The sequence below is a fragment of the Gasterosteus aculeatus genome, chromosome 17 (genome assembly GCF_964276395.1).
Source record: "Gasterosteus aculeatus chromosome 17, fGasAcu3.hap1.1, whole genome shotgun sequence".
Taxonomy (NCBI): Eukaryota; Metazoa; Chordata; class Actinopteri; order Perciformes; family Gasterosteidae; genus Gasterosteus; species Gasterosteus aculeatus.
In genome coordinates, this window is record NC_135705.1 from 2099626 (window position 1) to 2121897 (window position 22272).

Genomic DNA, 22272 nt, shown 5'->3' on the forward strand with positions numbered 1-22272 from the left:
ATCTTTTGAAATTAAAAATGAAATCCCTTTCAATTTTATTTGAGGGTGACCCATTTTGACACGTGCCCAGATTACGTAGATCCACCCTCTGTTTCCTCCACAGTGGGCGACGTAGGGGAACCGGAAGAAAACAGGTCCTCCACCATGCCGCGGAGTCCGTGCAGCACGCAGCAGCTCTGGCCGCTGCGGGGCGTCTCCATGTCAGAGGCACGTAACCACATGCCAACCTCGTCGTAATAGCGCTCCACGGTTAACATCGCTGCGGTGCCGTCAAATCCTCCGACCACAATGAGTTGCTCCTCCATCACCTCAAGGCCGAAGAAGCTGCGGGCACAGCACATGGACGGTGCGGTTCTCCACCGGTCGGTGTCAGGGTTGTAGGCCTCGACGGTGCACAAGTGGGTGTTCCTGCTATTGGTGCCGCCCATCTGGAAGAGGAACAGGTGAAAGACAAGATGAGACAGAACTTTATTAATTAATGTCCCAGAGGTTTATGAAAGAGACGAGATGAAGCTATAACCGCCTGTTTTTTCTCCATCGTACAACTAAACCCCGGATAATAAGGCACTCGTTGAACACACTCACTGCATAGATGCGGCCTTTGTAGGCAGCGATCCTTAGACCGCTGCGGTTGCTCCTCATGTTGGCGATCACGGTCCACTGGTTGGTGTTCGGGTCGTAGCATTCGGCCGCGGTGAGGCTCCGATGCCCGTTGTAACCTCCACAAACATACACCTACACAGGCGGGTTTTAGGACACTTAATGTGCATTCCGCTACAGATGGAGGCAAAGTAACACAAAATACCCCCCTGCCCCCTCCCTCTTCACAACTTCAAAACTCTCTCCTTCACCCACCTTGCCATTAAGAGTCGTAGCACTGGCGCTACACCTCTTGGAACGCATGGGCGCCACCATGGTCCACTGGTCGGCCTCGGGCGAGTAGCGCTCGACGGAGCTGTAGTAAGAGTGTCCGCTGAAGCCTCCGAACGCGTAAATACACCCGTTCTGCACGGCGACGCAGACATGGCAGCGGGAGTGGTTCATGGCCATCACCGGGTGCCACGCGCGGGTGACGAAGTCGAACTTCTCCACGGTGTTCAGGTTGATCTCTCTGTCGCTGCCGCCGATTACGTACATGAAGCCGTTGAGGAGGGCGGCGCCGTGGTGGACGCGGCGCATCTCACCGGCGCGTATCGGGACCCAGCAGTCGGCCCGGACATCGTAGGCGTCCAGGCCGGTGACGGCTATTGCGCCGTTCCTGCCCCCGGTGACCAGCAGGATGGAGGACGGCAGCCGTGGGCGGCTCAGCCGGTTGCTGTAATCGGGTTTCAAGGATCTGCAACGGAGCTCTATGAATTTCGTCACTGCGGCGTCGCATTTGACGCTGTCCTTTATCAGAGCGCTCTCCTTCACGTTGTGCTGGAGGTAGTCGGCGGTCATCAAGCCGAGCCGCACCTGGACACATACGAGGGGCAAGGAAGTTACATACCGGTCAGATACCGATCTCGCAATGAGAACGCAGTTGAGATGAGTGTGCATCTTTGCTCTTCTGGTTCAGAGAGAATGCCATTTACAAAAGAGAAAAGATGAAAAAGTGGCCACTTTGGATGCCTCTACGGTGGAGAAAACACGTGTTCTCTACGGTGCACTTCCAGTGAAGAAAATGAGACGCAATAGAGTAGTGGGTACCCTTCCAGATAGGTGGCCTACAAAGAGAACCTTCTGCGTTTTGATGCCACTTGTGTCATTTTTTACTGCTGCCTGCTTGGTTCTAATGGGTTTGTGCTTGAATGACCGAAATAAGGAATGTGGTTAACAGAAGCTTAAGAAATGTTTTTTTTTTAATAAAAAAAAAGACAGAAGCTTAAGGCTCCCACTACTCGTCAAGGTTGCTAACAAGTGGAAGTCAACTGGTCCGTTTTCACAACCTCGGTGAGTAAAATCATAGTGATGTGACCATAGTGACGTTTGTTTATAGCCTTTCTGCCTCTGTCCATTGCCTCCAACATTCCAGGGTCATAAATATGGGGCTAATTTGTGAGGAAACGTTGTTTGCTTTACACACGGGTTATTCTGTCCAGACAAAGGTCGACTACACCTACGGTTCTATGGGATTGTGTGGTTACCTTGGAAAACAGCTCAGAGATTCGACCCCCTCTTTGGTCTGGCTGGTGGGAGATCCACCGGAGGATGGTCTCAAACACTGTGCTTTCTCGTCTCACATTGAGGTGGTCATTCTCAATGATGGCCGTCAGCTGCTCCACGGAGAGCTCCAGGATGTCCTGCGAGACAGCGATGATCCCATCAAAGTGTTGCAGGATGAAGAGGAAGACCTTGTGTCTCAGCTCAGGCAAGTGGTAGAAGTGCATCAGCCTCCAGATGCCAATGCAGTTCCACAAGCACAGCTGGTCCTCCAGGAAAAAGCAGCACCTCTGAACAATCCCGGAGACCAAGAACTGGTCTGCTGCTGCCAAAACGTCCAACACGTTGTCCTGGGTCACATTAACATCCTGAGTGTAGGCGTAATCAATGATGAGGCGCATCATCGCGGGCGACACCCCGGGGATATTGTACAACTTTTGTTTTGCGACGGACCAGGCACCGGTGAAGAGAGTGCTGTGGGATCACGATTTAGAGGGTTAGAGAAACACAACGTAACATCTGGACCTTTTGGACCAAACGTGAAGGACTCACCTGAAGTACTCGCTGGAGCTGCACAGAATGATCTTGTGGGCGTCGAATGCGGCGCCCCCGACCTTGATCATCACGTCGCACAGTTCCTTCCTCTGGAGGAGTCCTTTCACCGCTGAGGAGGCCATCTCACGCACCCTCTTCTCCGCCTCACCTCGGTCAGAATTTGATTTGGCGGAAGCTGTTCCTTCTTCGGCCATCCCTTCTGCTCCACTGTAGGTGGTCAGGGGGTTTGTGACCGGTTTGACAGCTGTAAAGGCTCAGAGTTCCTCACGGCCACATTCTAGAGTCTTTTATTGTGACATCACAGAATCTAGAACCAAGGCACTGTTAAACAAGTTCAACTAATTTGCATAATACAATTACCTCACTGTTATGTTTGAACTACAAGACATGGCTTTGAACTGCAAAAAAAGGAAATCCTAATTGAGTATGTTTTTGTGTTATCTGTTTTTGACCAAATACGTTCACAAAGACGGTAAGACAATAAGATGTAAAGAAAGTATTTCTTTTTAAATCCCAAATATTTCCTTTTGTTTTTTGTCTGGTTTTATTATCGGTTAAGGGTAAAAAAGTGGTGGAGCTAATTACCATTAGTCTACATTCTGCTGGGAAGAATGTAAAATAATGGGATCTTGTTATAATATAATATAATGTCCTAAATAAGTCATTTTACTAAGTTACTTTCCGCTGGTTTAACCCTCAACGCCTCTCTGATAAAGTGAGGACCGGATTAATGTATAAATAAAATCTAAAATAATAAAATCTATAGCACTTATTTGATTAAATTGCACTTTCTTGCTCTTTTGCGTTTGTATCCTCATGGTTGAAATGCACTTATTGTCACTTTGGATAAACGCGTCAGATAAACGACATGTAATGTAATATAATGTAATGTAATATTCTATCAACGAGGTCCCCACAAAGGTGGATAACAAACAAAAGCGCGCGCGTACACCCATCCACACGCACACACACACGCACGATGAGGCGCGCCTCCCCGCGCCTCCTCGCGCCTCCTCGCGCTCCCTCTCTGAGCCTCTCAGAGTCGTCCTGGCTTGCGGCAGGAATGGCGGCGCCGCGGAGCTCCCTCGTCTCTCTCTGCGGGTTGTTTGTGCTGCTGGGCGCCTCCGCTGGATCCACGACCTCCGGCACCAAGCGGGCGAACCAGGAGCGGTGCGGCTACAAGGTAACGAGGCTACAAGGTAGCGAGGCTACAAGGCGAAGAGGCTACAAGGTAGCGAGGCTACAAGGTAGCGAGGCGCAACAGTTGCTGTGAAGCGACTCGCTGACGGAGCCGCTTCGGACGACTTTGGAGGCTCGCTGGTGCTTCGTCTCAACGGCCCAAGGAGAAGAAGAAGTTCGGAGCCGTGTCCGTCTGGTTGTGTTCTCTTTCTACCAGTTTGAGTGTGTGAACTTGCTGAGGTGTAATTTGTCGAAACTATCGTGTGTCGGAATTTTTTGTTGTTAAACTCTCGGTTACCTTTCTCACCTGCCTGGAGCTGCAGCTCCGCGGTTCGTCCCGTTTGCACGTTACGTTGCGCACGAAACAGAATTTAACGTTCACTCGCTCATCAGTAAGATTTGCAGATCTCAGTAAACGGACTTAAAGCCTTTTTAAAACGAGTCTGGCTTACTTGCCTAGTTCGGCATGCGCGGTGTCTGCCACAGAGGACTCAAGCATCTACATTTTACAACTGGTTTCAACTCACGTTACGACTTCGTATTTAGTTGTGGATCTGTGCTGAATGGAAAAGTGACCCTCAAACCTCGTGTTTATGTGTTTTTTTGGCGTTTGGATGCACAACCTGTTTAAAGTGTATCAAGATAAGAAGGCTGGAAGTCCCCAGTCAGATGAGGTTGACCTGCTGCTTCACTCCAAACTCCTATAAAGAAAATGGTCATTGGACATTTCCTGTTTTGAGGTCTTGTGGGTCTTTTCTGTGTCAGGTTTTGTGTTTGGTTACATTCTGCGTGCAAGCCGTGTGACAGTTGTTGGTTATTCTTGCAGGCCGACAAAATCAGAGAGCCAGCGGTTAAAGAGGAAATGATTGTTTAATGGCTTCTTGGTGCTTAATTACAAATATTTCACATGGATCTAAAAGCACAGCGGCCTCACTTCTTTCCGTCTGAGTTTTGTGGCTCCGTGGAATCACAGGACATAAAGCTGATGTCCTCCTTTTTGTGTGTTCTGTTAAAAACTTTTGATGTGGAAAACAGGAATATGCGAGTTGATGCACCACCTCCACATTCTGCTCCTGTACCAGCAGCTTTGTTCCTGGCCATGAATGCACCACTGTTTACCACTGTTTACCACTGTTTACCACCGCTTACCACTATTTACCACCGCTTACCACCGTTTACCACCGCTTACCACTATTTACCACCGCTTACCACCGTTTACCACCGCTTACCACTGTTCAGCCCGCTCCACCACTTGACCACACCACCACACGTCTTGGTGGCAGAAGGTCTTCAGATAACATAACATTTTAACGTGACGCCTCGATACCTTTTACTCCTTCACTCTGATGCCAAACATCCTTTTCTTTAGTTTTTGTTTCTGAATTTTGAAGAACTTTGTTATCGTACCTTTTTTTTTATTTTTTTCTTACTGTCAGTTCGTTTGAAAATCTTGAATCTCAGAAAAATGTCAACTTTCCCCAAACTTCAGATGATCAGAATGATGATTTTGATGTCACTGCCAATGGCTAAAGTGACGGATCACCATGGTTACCAATGGGTAACTATGGTGAGGTCCCCTGTGTGGCGTTGCTAAACGTTTTTTAAATGTGTCGATTGATCTGCATGTTTTTCTAGCTTTATTTATTTATTAGCTTTATTATTGATTAATTATTGTTTTGTGAACAGTTTGAGTTTACTATCATTTGGGTCATTTTATTATTGATTTCTGTTCCTTTGAGTTAATTTCGGCATATTCATTGGCCAATTTGATTAATAGCTTATACTAAATGAATTAACTTGACTCACACCTATTTACCTGTTCATTGATATAAATGAAGAGTCAATGTTCACTCTTGATGATCAGCGTAGTTGGCGATTGTTGATCGGCTCCTGGATCAATCATCGTTTTAGCAATAGAGTGTTGTGGGAAAGTTAAAAGAAACTTAAAGAAAGTCACACGCAGATTCAGGTTTTAGGTTTTCAAAAGTCAGTGATATGATTTTCCTCTTCATGTTCGTGATGATCATGTATGTGCATAGGGTTTAAATTTACCTGTGCTGATAGATGAACCTGCCTGTGTGTGTGTGTGTGTGTGTGTATGTGTGTGTGTGTGTGTGTGTCTCATCCTGGTTTCCTCTCTTTGGCTTTGAAGTGTTTTTTACAGGAAGCCTTCACACTGTTTACTCTCCTGAAACATTCCTTCTTACAACCCCCAAACACACAAAACACCACACACGCACACCCCGTCTCTGTGTGCCCCCCCCAGCCCCCTTCCTGCTTCCCCCCTCTTTTCAGAAACACACACATCAAAGGCTGCTGGAAGGGGGGGGGACCTGCTATTCTACAGGTGTGAGGTTATTAGATCTGTGTGTGTGTGTGTGTGTGTGTGTGTGTGTGGTAGAGACCCATAAAAGCTCTGCTGGTTTTACGTGTTGGCTTCGGGTTTCAAAAAGGGCCCTGAGTATTTACTTATTACTTTTTATTATAATTGATTAAGCAACAAGGTCAAAAAGGCCTTTGTTTTAGTTTACGTTTTAAAGAAGCTTTTTAGAACAACGTAAAGCAGCATTCAGCACAAGCACCTTTTGCCAGAATGTGTTTCTTTTGTTCTCTGACTCTTTGTTTGGTTTATTAGTTTTAGCACCAGGGAAAGCGGTGAAGACGAGTAAACGCATACAGACACTCTAATTAAAGCTTGACATAAGACCTTCCACTGTATCCCATTGCTATAGAAATGAGTTCCCTTAACATAATGACATATATGACGCAAACACGTTTAAACAAATGCATGAGAATGAACAGATAACTCCGTCTTTAGCACTTCATAAATATACCGGGGCCTCCAGAACCAAAAAGCTGAACCAGACTGAACTTTGACCTCATCAGGAGACACTTCTGGTGGGTTACTTTGGGACGTGAAGCCGTATTTCCACTTTCATTTCTCTGATTGTTCTCCAGGAGACGGGATGATGGTTTGCTGTACCTCCCCAGCCTCATAGAATCCTCCCTGTCGATAATCTACCTGTCGCTGTTTTACCGTCGGATGAAACCTCAGCCACAATTCACTCATTCGCCTGAAACCCCTTTTTTTTAGCTCCATAAGTCAGGTTCCTGCTGAAGGACGGAATCGGAGATGATTTAGGTCTCTGCCTGAACACATCTGCTGAAGCCATCACATCTGTCTCAGCGGAGGAAGACGCACCGGCAAATCGCTCAGCCTTTCGTCATCTCTCTGGATTCTTCATCTGCTTCTTTCCCTCTTTAACTCTGTCTGTTTGTTCGGAGTCTCTCTCCGTGTTTGTGTCCACGTTTGTTGCTTTAAGGAATGCTTGGTGGCTCTGAGTAGTTTGCCTCTTTTCTGTCATAAATCAGGGTCTCCTTTGCTGCTTGCAAGCATGGACGGTTGTGTCTTGCTTAGCGTTGTTTTGGACAATTGGGACGTGAAAAGGAGGCTTATTTGCAGCCTTTTGAACGTCTCATATATTGATTGCATTGTGTGGGTGAACCTCCAATACTTTTTAACACAAGCCTGAAATGTTTCTATCAAAACATCTAATCAAGCTCATCTCAGTTTGTAACTCGGGTCCTAATTTGTGCTGCTTTTGCTGATTCGTCCACCTTTCTTCTTTCTCAGATGCATGTTATGTAAATACGAGCAGCTTATTGCACTCGGCCTGTCGCTGCAGGTCACATGACCGCGTTCTCCGCTTCTTTTCTTTCACACTCACGCTGCTTCCTCGGGACCAAATGTGGGTTTGTGCCCGCTCAAAGAAAGTCTGGATTTGGCCCGGCCCGGTCTGTGTGACGAGACAGAGACCCCCCCCCACCCCCCTCCCCCCAGCAGGAGAGCAGCAGCTCCTCCTGGGAGGGGGGAGGAGGTGTGATGAAGCAAAGGGGGTGGGGGGGTCATTGAGGAGCAGTCATGCAGGAGGAGGAAGCTGCAGGTTTTGTTAATGTGGTGGGAAATCTCTGGTTGGCTGCCCCCGAGCATGCACACGCACACACACACACACACATGCACACACACATGCACGCACACACACACAGTTTGCATTGTTGCACCTAACGTGTTGTAGCTTTGTTCCTGGACTTGTTCCTCCACTGGAGCTGCAGAGCCGAGATCAGACGTGATTAGTGTTAGATTTTATTTCTATCATTTATCGGTACGGACTGTGGGAACCTATCGCCGTCTCTCCAGTTGATACGTTTGATTTACACACCTCCTCGACGCAAAAGGGGCGGAGCTGATGCACGTCGCCAGAGCGATGAGAACAAACCACCTGGTTTCAGCATAGCAGACACGAGTGGAGTGAAACGCACACAAACACACACGGGTATATTCCCTTGCAGCCATGTTGCCCCATGTGGTAGTGTTTGTAGCTGTGTGTGTGTAACAGGAAGACATTAAGAGGGGTTTTTTGCCCTGAGGTTTTTGCATGAACCCTCATCAACGTGGCATGCACGTACCGCCTGAGTGTTGGGTTCTTTATTGCGTCATTTAAAAGGCTGAAAGAAACGGTTAGTTTGACCACGAAAGTCTTCCTGCGAACGTCTTCATGACATTTCTTTACTGGAGCTTTTTGTATCTGTCTGACCTGTAATACTCCCTGTTGTCCCTAAATAATGCCCCCTTGACGGCAAATCAAAAGCTTCCCTCGATAGAATGCTCTAGTGATTCTTTGGGAAAGGATTCGATGGCCGATGTGACAAAGTCCGGCCCGGTGCGATTTAATGATTCAAAACAGGAGAGACACCAAAACAATCTGTTCAATTCGCAATCAACTCCAAACAAAGCTCCTTAAAGGGGATCACAGGGTTTGTGTCGGGAGGATCTTTGATTATTGAATCAATTCATCCATATTTACACCTGTAATCATTGCACTCCGTTCTTTGCATGAATAATTGTGCAACAAAAAAGGAAGCTAAAGAGAGACTTATAAAAGTAACAAAGCTTAAAGTTCCTGGTTCCCCAAACCGAGTTCTTCAAGCCGCTTTTTACCTCGCTTCATGAGCAGTTTGTTGATTAGAGTCATCGTGTGTGTGTGTGTGTGTGTGTGTGTGTGTGTGTGTGTGTGTGTGTGTGTGTGTGTGTGCACACCATGTCCTCTGTTCCACATCTGGAACTGGTCCGGTCGGCCCAAACAAAACGAGGGCGAGGAGAAGTCTGCTACGTGAACCTTGAATGCTGTAATTGAAGAAGTTAATCAGATGCCTCCATCTCTTCTTCCTCACTTCCTTCCTCCTCTGCAGACTCGCTGATTGCTTCTCCCATCATGCCCCACTCCCCCCTCTCCTAAGCCTCGGTTTGCTGCATCCCCGCCTCTTTGAGGTCTCCCTTGTATCCTCTCCTCCTTCCCTCCTCCCTTGCCTCCAGCAATGTGATTAATCTCTGCTAATGTGCAGCTAGAAGAGCCTGCAATTGGCTTCCTGATTACCGACTCGGAGGCCGTGTGCGTGTGTGTGTGTGTGTGTGTGTGTGTGTGTGTGTGTGTGTGTGTGTGTGTGTGTGTGTGTGTGTGTGTGTGTGTGTGTGTGTGTTCGGGGTTTCCCGAGGGAAATTCTGTTATGCTCGTTTCTGGATTTGTAGTTTTCTTTGGTTCTTTGTAGTCATTTAAAAAAAGTTGACATAGTGAGTCTGGAGTTACAAATGGGTAATAAGCTGCTCCTTCTTCCTCTTTTTTTAAAACTTGTTTTCTGCAGTTGTTCGCTGGTCGGGCCTCGGGGGGGTCATTACCAGCCAGAAACACCTGGCGACAGGAAGAGTGTCTTTCTCCGTCTGCTTGTCTGATGAATTGTTACTCTCGTCACCAGTAGTAACTTGGTAGTATCAACTAATCTACTAATTCACCAATCATCATCAAATGAGACTTTCATGTCAAACCTTTGGTCAAAACCTCTTATTTTCGGACCGTGGTCCTGAATGCGATACCTCAGGAACACATTCAACATGGTTCTTAACTGTACAAATGTCCACTTTGTTTTAAAAATGAGCTGATTGGAATAAAGGGGCTCAAAGGTCACTGTGTCACTGCAAGTTTTTGGTAATTACTTTAAAAAAGCCTGTACTTAATGAAAGTACCTCATTCAAATGTCTGATGGTATTGAAGGAAATACCGACTGAAACTCCGGGGCTTCGGCGAGGCGCTAATCCTACTTTTCACATTTAAATCCAGGGTGTTTTCCTTTTTCTCTTTGTGCCGTCATTAAAAAGCTCTCCTTGATTTTAATTAGCCGCCCATTTCATGCTGCCAGCAGGACATCTGTGCACGCAGCAGCATGCAAACCTCCACAGGTCAGAGGTCAGCAGCGGAGGCACACTGAGGGCGGCGTATGTAATGAAAAAAGGGCCCGGGATTGGTTGGAACTGTGCGAGTGCCTTTCTGTCCCTCTGAGGAGATATTTTCCCGTCGGAGGTTAAGATCTTGGTTTTTAGGGTTCGGAATAATAAGTATGCCAGATTCTGTCCAACACGCACACTCAGCGGGGAGTCGGTCTGATTGGTTTCAGGTGTGTGTCCGTGGTCTGTGAGTGAGACCACAGTTTGACGCCTCTGTAACAAGGTGTGCGTGCGTGTGTGCGTGCGTCTGCGTGTGCGTGTGCGTGCGGCAACATGAAAACGAGGTCAAAGCTGTAAAGCTGCTCAGCGGAAACGCAGCTCCGCGTTTTTGTGTGGGGGACACGGTGAAAGGGATTCTGGGTAACTGTAGCTCCAGTTTCACGCCTCAGTTTTTACGTCACGGCTCGTCGACTGTTCCTCTGCCTGCCGTCTTATTGTATTGAATATATAAGTTGAAGCTTGGACTAAAGTCCAGTAGAACCAAAAACGCTCCGGTAGTTGTTGTTTTTTATTCCAAAAAAAACTAAATCCAGGTGGAATTTTCTGGAAGATTTCCCAGAAGCTGCAGGAGCAGAAATCAAAGTCACGTGGTGTCGTTTCTACTCGGTCAGAGAGGAGCAGCTAAAGCTAGCGGCTGTGCTAACGGAATGAATCCCCTTGTGTTTACGGTATTAGCGTTATTACGTCATGTTTACGCCACAGTTCTTATTATGTCACTATGCTTATTACTTGTGTATTAGTTGTAAAGCTGCACTCAGTGTAGTTTTAGCTTTGACTGCTACCTGCACACATGTTCACTCATTACATGAGACACCGAGTGGAACAGAGTAAACCTTTTTTAAATGACGCAAATAAAATAAATCTCTTTCTGTCTCTTTGTCTCTCAGGTTCCGTCTGCTGCAGATGGAAGTCGCCGGTCGGCCGTCACCTTCCGAGCTGACAGTGAGTTATTCTGTAAATCTGGACCATTCGTTTCATGTACAAATGCTTTGGTTCTGTTCCAAGCAGGCTGGTGTTTCGCCATCAAGCTCCTCACCTCACAGGCCAAAGCTTCGCTCTTTATTTGTTTCTACTTGTCTTCATGTGACCCGGCAGGAAAAATCGAAAGTGGCCCAAATCTCCAGCCGTTTGCTCTTCCTCCTCCTTCCTCCTCTTCCTCTTTTGTTCTTTTCTCTCCAAAAGTCAAGTTTCTGAGCCGTGGCCGATCCCTGCCTCCTACCTTTGTCCATGGCCATGAGCGAGACGCACTTTGAGATGACTCTTTGTGTGTGTGTGTGTGTGTGTGTGTGTGTGTGTGTGTGTGTGTGTGTGTGTGTGTGTGTGTGTGTGTGTGTGTGTGTGTGTGTGTGTGTGTGTGTGTCTTTTTACAGCTTTCAAGCTATAAAAAGACCCTCCATCAGACTGCACGTTAACCATTTTTCCCTCCTTAAAAGAGCGAAAGATCAGAATTAAATTAAGTGTAAAAACGGTTTTAAACATCAAAATACCTTTTAAAACTTGACGAAACCCAAAGTGAAGTTTTCAGGTTTCGGTTATGTTCAAAAGAGTATATTATTATTACGGTAATGTTGAATGAACTCAAACCCATTTGTCCAATACCCATCCCTCAATATTCAGATTCTTTCATTCCAGAAAACAGATTTTCCTTTCTTTTAATCTTAATACTTCCCAGGTCAGTCACCAGTAATCCAGAGGTCAGAGGTCAGAGGTCATGCGACGCTTCCTGTTCTTCAGAACCGGAAAAATTGTTGAAACCTGCACACTTAAAGCCAAAGTAAAGCACTGAGGTGTTTTACCATGACAATCACAACCAGCTCATTGTGTGTGTGTGTGTGTGTGTGTGTGTGTGTGTGAGGGAGTGATACACATCACTGCTTCCTTTCCTCTGACCTTCTAGCTTTTGGAGGATGAAGGAAAGTCAGAAGCACTGACGTCATAGGGAATATAAATGAGGGTGACCTTTGACCTCCAGGAGGTCACCAATGGAAACTGATGTAATAGTCAAAGTACTAGTAGTTAATGCGTACGTTGATATCTCCTCCTGTTTGCTTATTAATGCAAAAAGAAGGAAGAGGAGGCACAAATGGCCACAACTCCCCCGTCAGGACGTTCAAAGGAGAAGCTTTATTATGATGGAAGGAGGAAGAGGAGCGACCAGCCGTGACCTTCTCCTTTAGCCCTGAACATGATCCGGCTTTGAGGAGGACGAGAGGAAGAGGAGCAGTGACTTGCGTCCCCTTTTAAGCTCCTCTTCTGCCCTCTCTTCCTCCTCTTCCTCACCCCAATCCCCTCCGCCAATCGACGGCCGGCAGGAGGAAAGGGAAGCAATCAGTCGTGTCTGAGCTCCCGCCCCTTTTCTTTCTGCCCCCTAAGTCGGGCTTTTCTCCTCCGATCCCTCTCGGTTTTATGGCTGGCTGCTCCTCCTCTTCCTCCTCTTCCTCTCCATCTCTGTCCTAACACGAGACAAATGTCAAGAACAGGAGGAGGCGTACTGATGGTGGTCGAATGAATGTGGTTTATAAAAACATGATTGACAGTTCTATATTTCCTATTTCCTCTCGAACTTAAGGAACTTTTTACCACACTACACACTTATTTGACAACCAAGTAAAAAGTTACTTATCAGGTTCCCAATAACACATCAGAATATAGATCAACTAATAAATGATTTGGCGTTATTGTAGTTGAAACTATTAAGGAGTATTTAAACTTATGCAGAGTTTAGTTGTTTTACATGTTAATGCATCAAGAATTAGAATGCAATGATATTGTATTTTTATATCCATTGTTATGAAAAAAGGACATTAAGGATAATGAGTACTTTTACTTTTAATGCATTCATAAGGTATTTTTTGAATGTAGGACTAACTTGTAGAGAAACTGAGGAAAAGACGGCGATGAAGCTTCTCTAGAGGAGTCGCGATGGCGGCGAGCGATGATTCATACGTGCGCTTGTCTCTCGCCCCGCAGATTGTTCGCTCAACTACCCGCTGGGGAAACACGTGATCCACACGGTCTCCGACGTCTCCTTCAGCCATCTGGCGTGCGACGATCAGGCCGCCGTGGTCGTCCACTGGGCCGCCAGTCCACTAGGTACCCGCCTCGTCCGCCAAACCGCTGCGCCCCGAGCTTCGTCTTCAGGGGAGGAGCTAGAGGGAGGGAGGGAGGGAGGGAAGGTAGAAAACTTCAAGGTGCTCAAATCCGTCCGGTTACACAAGTGTGTGTGTGCGTGTGTTAGAATAAGCGAGAGGATCACATCTCGCACTACAATACCACATTAGACCGTGAAGGAATGTGTGTGTGTGTGTGTGTGTGTGTGTGTGTGTGTGCGCTCGGTGAAAGGAGAACCTCTCTCTCTCTTTGTGGAACAATGCAGCCGGTTGTTTTCCTACACGGAGACAGAATCCGTCCCCTGAAGAGTCGTGTCCCGTGTGATTTAGCGGCCTGCAGGTTCGAGGAGGCTTCTGGTTCGTTGGGGTTTGCAGATGCGTGATGAGGACGGCCCGAGCGCCGTGTTCCACAGCCTGTTTTCACGCAGAGGGACACTCACAAGCCAGTGTTGGGACGTCATCGCCGTCCTCTGAACGTGCGTCACGAAGGAGGCCGGCGTCCTGCAGAACCTGATATCTGCACTCTGGGTTGGGGGGTCGGAGGGGGGGGTCGCGCCGCCAAAAGAAAAAGATGGAAGCTTGATGCGTTGTTTCTAGTCTCATGTGATTACGTGATACTCATCATGGAGTGAAGTTTAAATATCTTATCACCAAAACCAGTGGGATTCGTCCTTCAGGGACCATGAACGAGCAAACGTGTGAACAGAACACCGCCGTCGCTAATATGCAGAACTGCCTCGTCCGTCTTTGACTGCAGGAGAAACGCTGAGAGATGTTCAGGAATCTGCCTCGGGACAGAAAAACCTGTTCCACCCGCCTTCCTCCCCACAGAGCTAATAGGAAAAACATGTCCTGTGGATGTAAAGGTGCAATTACAAGACAGACGTGCCTTCAAAGGGCAGAGAGGGGGAGGAAACGAGGGAAGGAAGAGATAAAGGGAAGGAGAGCGGCGGCTCGGAGGGGTGAAAGGAAGCAAAGAGGGAAGGTGGGGAGAAAAGAGAAGTTCATGTGTGGACACAATATTTAATCCACAATGTGTAATATTTCAATTGAAGCGGAAATGAGAAGAGTAGGAGTGAAGGGAAGAGGGTGAAGAGGAGGGAATAATAAGAGAAGGAGGAAGGAAACAATAGGAAAAGAATGGGAAGGGAAAGGAAGCGACGAGAGGAGGCAAGAAAACAAGGAGAGGCGACGAGGACAAGTTTGAGAGCAAAGGAACAAGGAAAGGAGAGAAAACGGTGGGGAGGGAGCAAGGAGGAGACAGCTGGGCATATGGGGAAACGACAAGGAAAGGAGGAAATGGGTGGAGAGAAGAAACCGGAGAAGCGGAGAGGAAACAAATAAATGAGTGCTGGAAAGAAAGGAGACTAAAGTAGAGGACAGGAGTGAAGGGGAGGAAACCATGGAGAGGAGAGGAGGGGGGACCAACGAGTGAAAGGGAGGAAAGGGAACGACGGTAAAAGGTGGCGATGAGAGGAAACAAGAAGGGACAGAGGAATGGAGGGAAGGAAGCAAGTGGGGATGTGGATGGCTGAACGTGTTGCTTTGTCCCCTCAGGAATCGAACACATTAAAGGCTTCAGGGTTTATCTGGAGGAAAAAAAGCCAGAAGGGAAACAGTGTCAACATCTCCTCCTCAAAGACCCTCGACAGCTCAACTACTCCTACAAGAACACGGTGGGAGCCCAAACCACGCCGGGGAATCGGGCTGTCGTTTCCTGACTCCTTTCTATGATTCATTGAGGATTCGTTGTCGTTTGACCCCTTCAGAAGCTGAGCAGCCAGCCGTTCAGCGGGTTGACCTTTGACACCGACTACATGGTTCGCGTGGTTCCTTTCCCGACTCTGATGAACGAGAGCTTCTTCCCTCCCGCCTTCCTCAGAACCAACTGTGAGTCAGCTGGCCAGCTTAGCTTAGAACCTCTCATCGTCACCATAACTCATGAGTGGGATCTTTCTCTGCGGTCCATCTGCGGTGTGTCGTGCTGCTCCTGTTATTACTGTGTCACTAACTCCGTGACGCTTATTAGTTCACAAAGTAGAACATAACCTTTGTTTGTGTGTGTTTTCATTTAACAGCGTGTGAAGTGCTCCTGGGATCAGACAACCTGGTTTGCAAACCATGTAAGTTCCTCCGCGTCGTCGTCGTCGTCACCGTGGCAACGTGTGGACTGAGTCAGTCCAGCGGTTTAAATGTGGACGCCCGTTTCCACAAACTGGTTTTAACTTTCAGTTCACAACATTAATTTAATCCAATCAGCAACACGGAGAAGCTCGGCGTCACCTCAATATGAAGAAGTTGAATGAGTGAATTCATCAAGACAACCGGTGAAGTTTTAAAACAGAGATCAGAAACCAGAGAGGCGGCTTCTTAATATAATCAAATTTCCGTACTAAAACAAAATGTATAACGATAATACAAACATTTAATTCATACTTTTGTGCTGCTGATTCCATTAAACACGTCGGTGGAGGTTTATTCTTTTGGTTTCTGTCTGCAGTCTGGAAGCCAAAGACCCTGAACGTGTCCCAGCTGGGATCGAACCTCCACGTGGCGTTCGACCAGGCGCCGGCCTCCTTCGGCTTCCACTTCTACTTCCTGTACTACAAACTGCGGCAGGACGGGCCCTTCAGACAGCAGCGCTGCAAACCAGTGAGTGCTGCCGGGTTGGCAAAGTCTCCCCCGTTCTGCCGTCAGAAAGGAGGATGACGCCTCTTCTACTTAAGTGAAATAACCACTTCCAGTCGATAACACCGCCAAGGGGAGTAGAGGAGGGAAAGTACGGAGCGGTAAACTGATAAGACTCGTCACTGACTTCGCTTTGAAACACTACTTTTAGTTGTGTGAATCACACTTCCACGCTCCGTTACCTTGTAGGTGAAAGCAGGAGAGCGGCGCCACTTGCAGGCGTAGCTGAGTTTTGAATCGGTTTCTGTCTATTCTTTCAGGATGTGAACCAGCACAGAACTACATGCATCCTCCAGAACCTCACTCCGGGGACCTACACCATCGAGGTCCGTAAGCCCAGCTTTATGTCTGAACCTTTATACGTGCACTTAAATCATTTAAAACACCAAGAATATCAACTTCATATTGGGGTGTTTGGAGACTTAATTCATAATTATGTTTCCTTTATTTCCCACAACTTTTCTCTGTCAGCTGAGAGACGACGGTAACGTGACAAGGAGGCAATCTCAGTACTACGTCAGCCAGGGTGAGACACACACAGCAACACGCACAAGAGCACGCTAATCTCTATAAATACAAAGTGCTAAAACGGATGATTATATTCCGTTTGCATCAGGAGAAGCTGTACACACGGTCTCTCTACAGGGCAACAGGTCTGATAATAAGTAGAGGGGACATGACTCATCCACTTCAATGACACTCTTTCTGCCACTATCCCATAATTGTTACATAGTTGTCGTATAGTAGCATTATGTTGCTCTATAATCAAGATGTAATGAAAATAAATAATTTGTGGCCCGTTTAGATCAAATCCTCTGCATACACTGTATATAAACATATAAACAATATATGCTAAATAAATTATCTTTATATTTTACACCAAAATCTTTATATTATCTTTTCCTGTAAAACTAAATATTTTGTCTGGTCCCTTAAACCAGATCCAACCAAATGTAAGTAAAAAAATAACAATATGACATCGTTCTGTCAATCAATCTGGAACTGTGCAGCAATGGTCCGCTTTAAGCCCGCCCTCTTCTTGGTCAACCAATCAGATAAGAAAGATTTGAGCCTCTTTTTATTGCACACCTCTCGAATATTCAGCGTCCTGGGACAGAAGCTAAAGACCTCCATTTGATGTGGGGGACGTCAATGATGCTTTTGTCTCATGATGGGTGCGTTTGATTTCCTCTCCAGTCCACTCCACCTGGGCGGGGCCTATCCGGGCCATGGCCATCACGGTGCCTCTGGTCGTCATGTCGGCCTTCGCCACTCTCTTCACTGTCATGTGTCGCAAGAAACAGCAGGGTGAGAGTTCTGTGGCTTCCTAAGGAAGTGCTTTCACTAAAGCACCAGTTCATACGTAAAGTAAAAGGCGTTGATTTGATATTTAAATGAAAGGACAGTTGCATTCAGAGTGGAAAGATGCCTCGTTATTCTCACACGTTTGTCTCCCCTTAGAGAACATCTACAGCCAGCTGGACGAGGAGAGCAGCGAGTCGTCCAATCACAGCGCAGCATTGAACGCAGAGCGGCCGTGGCCCCGCCCCAAAGTCTTCGTCTGTTACTCCAACCGGGACTGTCCCAAACACCTCGCCGTCATCCAGAGCTTCGCCTACTTCCTGCAGGACTTCTGCAGCTGTGAGGTGCGACGGAGCACACGGGGCGCCCGTGTCACGGCGGTGCAGCGTGAGAAGGAGATCTGTGCTGAAGGGTGCGCTTGTTTAATCCACCTTCACTCGCGTTCAGGTGGTGTTGGACGTGTGGGAGCATCTGGAGATGTGCAGGGAGGGTCAGATGTCGTGGCTCAGCAGACAGCTGGACGAAGCCGACTTCATCATCACCGTCTGTTCCAAAGGACTACGGTACTCTTCTATTTATCTCTCAAAGATGCAGTTCCTCCAGTGGCCTCTAGGTGGAACAAACACATGTAGGAAATATCCCCCAAATACTAAAAAGTATAAACATTGATCTTTTGATGATCATCTGTCAAAAGTCATGGTGTGTTTTCACATATTTGTATTTATTTTAAACGTTTTATTAATCAAAATTGAAACTCAACCGGGTGTATTCTCTTCCTGCAGCTACTACATAGAGAAGAAGAGCCGCAGAGGGAAGACCCCAGTCAGTCGCCGTAGCAACGGCGGCGGCGGCAGCACCTCTTCGAATGGTGGATCAGGCGGCGACCTGTTCATTGTGGCCGTGGCCATGATCGCAGAGAAGCTTCGGATGGCGAAGCAGAGCGAGCGGGGCGGAGCCGAGGAGCTGAACCGCTACATGGCGGTTTATTTTGACTACTCCACGGAGAACGACGTCCCCACCGTGTTGAGTCTGGCCCCCAGGTAACCACACGGCTGTGGACAAAAACGACAGAAACACCTTTAGAAAAAAACGGCAACCTGCTGCAGAACGTAGTCTAGCGCCTCGCGTCCTTCAGCGAGGTGTCACGCCTCGCGCGTCTTCTCTCCATCGTCCTGTCACTAGTTGAAGTATGACAGGTGCTTTTTTTAAAATTCTCTTGTGTCCAGGTTCAAGCTGATGGACCAGCTGCCTCAGCTCTTCAGTCGGCTTCACTCCAGTCAGTCCAGTCTGGCCGAGCGCGAGTCGCAGCCTCTCAACGTCTCCAGGAGGAACTACTTCAGGAGCCGATCCGGACGCTCGCTGTACGTCGCCATCTGCAACATGCACCAGCACGTCGGCCAGAACCCCGACTGGTTTGAGAAGCAGCTTTCTCCGCCGTCGGGAGCTCCCCCTGCCCCCTCCTCGGACCCTCCTCCGGGCCCCGCGGCCCCGGGTCCTAGTCCGCCCCCCGAGCCCGCCTGCCCCTCCTCCTCGTCTCGGCCCGAGCAGCAGAGGTTGGACTCGGGCCTGGTGCTCAACGAGGTGCTGGTGAACACGCCACTCGCGGAGGGAGCGCCAAGGAGGAACGCGCTCCTGCTGGCCCCCGGCTCCAGTCCCAGTCCCAGCCTGAACCTGGTCCACAGCCCCAGTCCCAGTCCGGATCCCTGTCCCAGTCCAGGTCTGAACCTGGTCCACAGCCCCAGTCCCAGTCCGGATCCCTGTCCCAGTCCAGGTCTGCCACACTGCTCTCTGTCCCTGCAAGGGTCCACTTCAAGGTAAAGTGCTGTTATTTGCTGTTGATGATGAGCGAATGAAGCGTCCTCCTCGTGACCTTCACTGCGCCTGCGTGGTCTCACGCTGGTGACCCCTCTGTTCCTTTAGGTCCACATCTGGATTATTACCTGAAGGATCTTCCTCCTCCTCCGCCCCCTCCATCCTCCAGGACGGGGTGTGCCCCCTCCTCACACAGGTGGAGGAAGGCCACCGTTCTCCTCCCGAGGTCCCGCCCCCTCGCGACTCGGGCATCTATGATTCGTCCGTCCCTTCGTCGGAGCTCTCCATTCCCCTGATGGATGGACTGTCACATGACCAGGCTGACTCCTCCTCTCTGGCAGACAGCGAATCATCCTCCTCGGGGCTCGGTGAGCTGGTTTTAATGTTTCTGCTCCTTCAGACTGCCTGGATCTGCCCTGATAGAAGTGTTCCATGTCCTCATGTGTCCTTCAGTGAATGTAAGAAAAGACAAACATCCGCTTTATATTCCCTGACTGGTGCGTTGGTACGTTGGTCATGCAAACAAATAGGAAACAAGCGACCGTGTGAAAAATGAGAATCCGATTTATAAAAGTTGATAATTAAATTGAATAATTTGATTCAAATAAATTCAAAGTAATAAAGGTGGGATTTGGGGGGTGACGGGGATAACGGCGCCTCACACGCGGCCTCCGTGTCTTCCAGGTGACGAGGAGCCGCCTGCCGTGACGTCGCTCCGCTGCGGCGCCGCCGCCCTCCGTAAGGCGCAGCTGCACCACCACCACTTGGAGCACAGCGACGGGCCTGTGGCGTCGCTGTAGGAAGGGACGCCTCCGGCCAATCAGAAGAGAGGTTCAGCCCCGATGATGTCACCTCAGGACCCTAGAAAAGGTCCTCTGTCATCCGACCGAAGGGGCTTTGTTCGCTCTGCCTGGAGGATTTTATTTTGAAGGACTGGATCTCCAGACGCTGGCAGAGGGGACCGGCACTCCGGCACTACGCCGCGATCAACCGATTGATTGATTGACAGCTGACTCATGCGTGACCGGATGTTGCGGCGGCACTTTTGGATGCAGGAACTCGGCAACTACATGGAAACGAGCGGAACGCGGCTTCAGAGCTTTTGTTTTGTTTTAAGCAAAAGCTGCTGGATGTAGAATGTTGGCGACATCAGAACATATTTTTTATATTATTCTCAACATTAAGTACGCACTAAATACTTTGAGGGGAAGAAACCACATACGCATCTATGAATACTGTCCTTTGTTCTATGTGCCTTTTTTATTTTAGGAGGAGCATTTTTGTTCATTGTGAAAAGGAAACCGAAACATTCGGATCAATATTCATTGAATTTAATGAGTAACTTTTTCCTCTCGTATGTTTTAACCGCATACCTTATTTAAAACGTCTCCAGGATCGTCACCGGATAATAAACTGTAAACTTATTCTCGACAAACCGTTAACTAAACGGAGCTGTCAAAAAATCTACTAAAACCTGCTAATGTGACATAAAATAGTGGAAGAATATAATATTTAATATGTGTTAGTTTGAAATTCAGTGATTGTAAGTTCAGAACATACAATTAAAGTCCACCGAGGAAACACTTTGAGTACTGGGGTTACATATTTTAAAGTTTTAAATATCAATGTTAGATTCATAGATGCATTTCTTGCAATCGTTTCTAACAACGAGCGTGTTGTGAAAGTCAAGGGACAACTTTAAAGAGGCAACGACGGCGCGGGAGATAAATACCCTGAAAAGAAATCAGTCACATTTTCTTATTGACTTTCATGAGGTCCAAGAGTAGAACAACTATGACTTTAATCACAAGTCAGGATTTGATTTAGTAAACAGCCAGATTTATTATAGTTATGGCTTGATACTTCAACACTTATTGATCCCATCCCACATATTTCATATCTGATACACGCATCGGACTATTACTCTTTACTTCTGCATCAACTCAAGTTTAAAGTCTTGAGTTGCTGCTGAAGGCGGAGCGAGGTCCTCCGGTTAATCTGCCGCTTTTATTTTGTTGGAAAATTCAGCGTTTCCTCTCTGTAATTAGAATTCTAATGTTTTATTATTTTCTTCCCTGCAAATGTCCGTATATTTAGACTGTTGTATTACTATCCTTTCTACATTTTACAATAGAAATGTACTGTTTTATAGTACCTCAATGCAGGAAATAGATGGATTAATCCAATAAAATCTTTATTTTCATCTTTTCGCTCAATATTTGACATTTCAGGGTTTGTGATAAAAACACTACACAAATTCAACAAGAAATACTCCAAAAGAAGTCAAAGTGCGTCACGGCGGAGAATCACCTCCCGCCGGCTTGAAGCTGACGAACAAGTTTGAGGTTCTTGTTAAGTTGTGTGACGTGGAGGCCAGCAGACAGCTCCATAGTGTGTGAGCTGCCAGGCGTCAATGCTTAAAACAACAGGAGCCTCTAAAGCTCACACTCAGCCAGCATTGGGCTACCTTCAAAATAAAAGCCCGGGCCCCGTCCATGCCTTGATAAATCTGTGGATATTCTTCATTTTTTGTGAAATTTTCTAGACTCCTAACCTGAGCAGCTGTTGGTGTTTTGTAAATATTTATTTGACAAATACAGTTAAATATAATTGAATAATGCAATGTCTGAGTAATCTCCCAAGTTGTTTTATTTTCACCAAAACTGCTTAAAGTGACAACAAAATGGAATAACATACACTACATTATTATGAAACTGTTTGGCGTAATAAGTAGTCTACTTTATGTTTAAGTGGGTTATACTATTTTATGCTTTTGATTCAGAATCTGGGTATCTTGTGAAATAAGAAATAAGTACTTTTTCTCAGAGCAGAATTACCACAAAGTCCTGTCCTAGCCAAAAGTAAAATTATTATTAATGTGCAGAGTGGGCAATTTCAGAATAACTCTTTATATTATGGTGGTATGATTATTATTGATGCAGCTGGCAAAGGTGGAGCACATTGTTACTGCTGCATTCACCACGTGATATATTAATGCATCAACGTGTATTTATCCTATTTCGCATCAATAATGTTAATCTGCAAATGACCACAATAAATAGAGCAGCAGAGAATATAATTAATTTATTTTTACATCGAAAATGATCAGTCAATTGAACGGCTCTTATTTTGAAGGCGCCCGCGGTA

At 47.1% G+C, this 22272-nt stretch overlaps 3 protein-coding genes across 5 annotated transcripts; 1 reads left to right on the forward strand and 2 right to left on the reverse strand.

Annotated features, from left to right (window-relative positions):
• Positions 1–3: 3 nt before the first annotated feature.
• Positions 4–736, reverse strand: LOC144388985 (spermatocyte protein spe-26-like). The gene is made up of 2 exons (XM_078092731.1): positions 586–736; positions 4–428 (listed from the first exon to the last, which is right to left on the reverse strand). Exons 1-2 carry the CDS (start codon positions 640–642, stop codon positions 72–74), a joined length of 414 nt encoding a protein of 137 aa, XP_077948857.1. The 5' UTR covers positions 643–736; the 3' UTR covers positions 4–71.
• Positions 737–774: 38 nt separating this feature from the next.
• On the reverse strand, positions 775–2976 carry LOC120834776 (kelch-like protein 10). The gene is made up of 3 exons (XM_040203042.2): positions 2695–2976; positions 2127–2616; positions 775–1455 (listed from the first exon to the last, which is right to left on the reverse strand). Exons 1-3 carry the CDS (start codon positions 2889–2891, stop codon positions 775–777), a joined length of 1368 nt encoding a protein of 455 aa, XP_040058976.2. The 5' UTR covers positions 2892–2976.
• A 700-nt stretch (positions 2977–3676) lies between these two features.
• Positions 3677–21329, forward strand: il17rd (interleukin 17 receptor D). Of its 3 annotated transcripts, none has more exons than XM_078092729.1 (17): positions 3677–3880; positions 11101–11155; positions 13184–13306; positions 14881–14999; positions 15093–15213; positions 15402–15446; positions 15824–15975; positions 16272–16337; positions 16483–16537; positions 17209–17319; positions 17473–17657; positions 17761–17876; positions 18096–18353; positions 18540–19030; positions 19085–19127; positions 19234–19493; positions 19810–21329. In XM_078092729.1, the coding sequence occupies exons 1-17, from the start codon at positions 3677–3679 to the stop codon at positions 19923–19925; spliced, it is 2520 nt and encodes an 839-aa protein (XP_077948855.1). In that variant the 3' UTR covers positions 19926–21329. The 3 variants fall into 3 exon arrangements, with proteins under 3 accessions (XP_077948855.1, XP_077948856.1, XP_040060521.2); XM_078092730.1 differs by having other exon boundaries at positions 18540–18984; positions 19039–19127; XM_040204587.2 differs by having other exon boundaries at positions 18540–19127.
• The last annotated feature ends 943 nt before the right edge of the window (positions 21330–22272 follow it).

Coding starts and splice junctions, on each gene's coding strand:
- LOC120834776 (XM_040203042.2), bottom strand. CDS start 2,891: ATGGCCGAAGAAGGAACAGCTTCCGCCAAATCAAATTCTGACCGAGGT. Junction 2,617..2,694: donor AGCTCCAGCGAGTACTTCAG/GTGAGTCCTTCA, acceptor GTGATCCCACAG/CACTCTCTTCACCGGTGCCT. Junction 1,456..2,126: donor TCTCTGAGCTGTTTTCCAAG/GTAACCACACAA, acceptor GTATGTGTCCAG/GTGCGGCTCGGCTTGATGAC.
- LOC144388985 (XM_078092731.1), bottom strand. CDS start 642: ATGAGGAGCAACCGCAGCGGTCTAAGGATCGCTGCCTACAAAGGCCGC. Junction 429..585: donor ACAAAGGCCGCATCTATGCA/GTGAGTGTGTTC, acceptor TTCCTCTTCCAG/ATGGGCGGCACCAATAGCAG.
- il17rd (XM_040204587.2), top strand. CDS start 3,677: ATGAGGCGCGCCTCCCCGCGCCTCCTCGCGCCTCCTCGCGCTCCCTCT. Junction 15,000..15,092: donor ACTACTCCTACAAGAACACG/GTGGGAGCCCAA, acceptor TGACCCCTTCAG/AAGCTGAGCAGCCAGCCGTT. Junction 16,538..17,208: donor TCAGTACTACGTCAGCCAGG/GTGAGACACACA, acceptor TTTCCTCTCCAG/TCCACTCCACCTGGGCGGGG.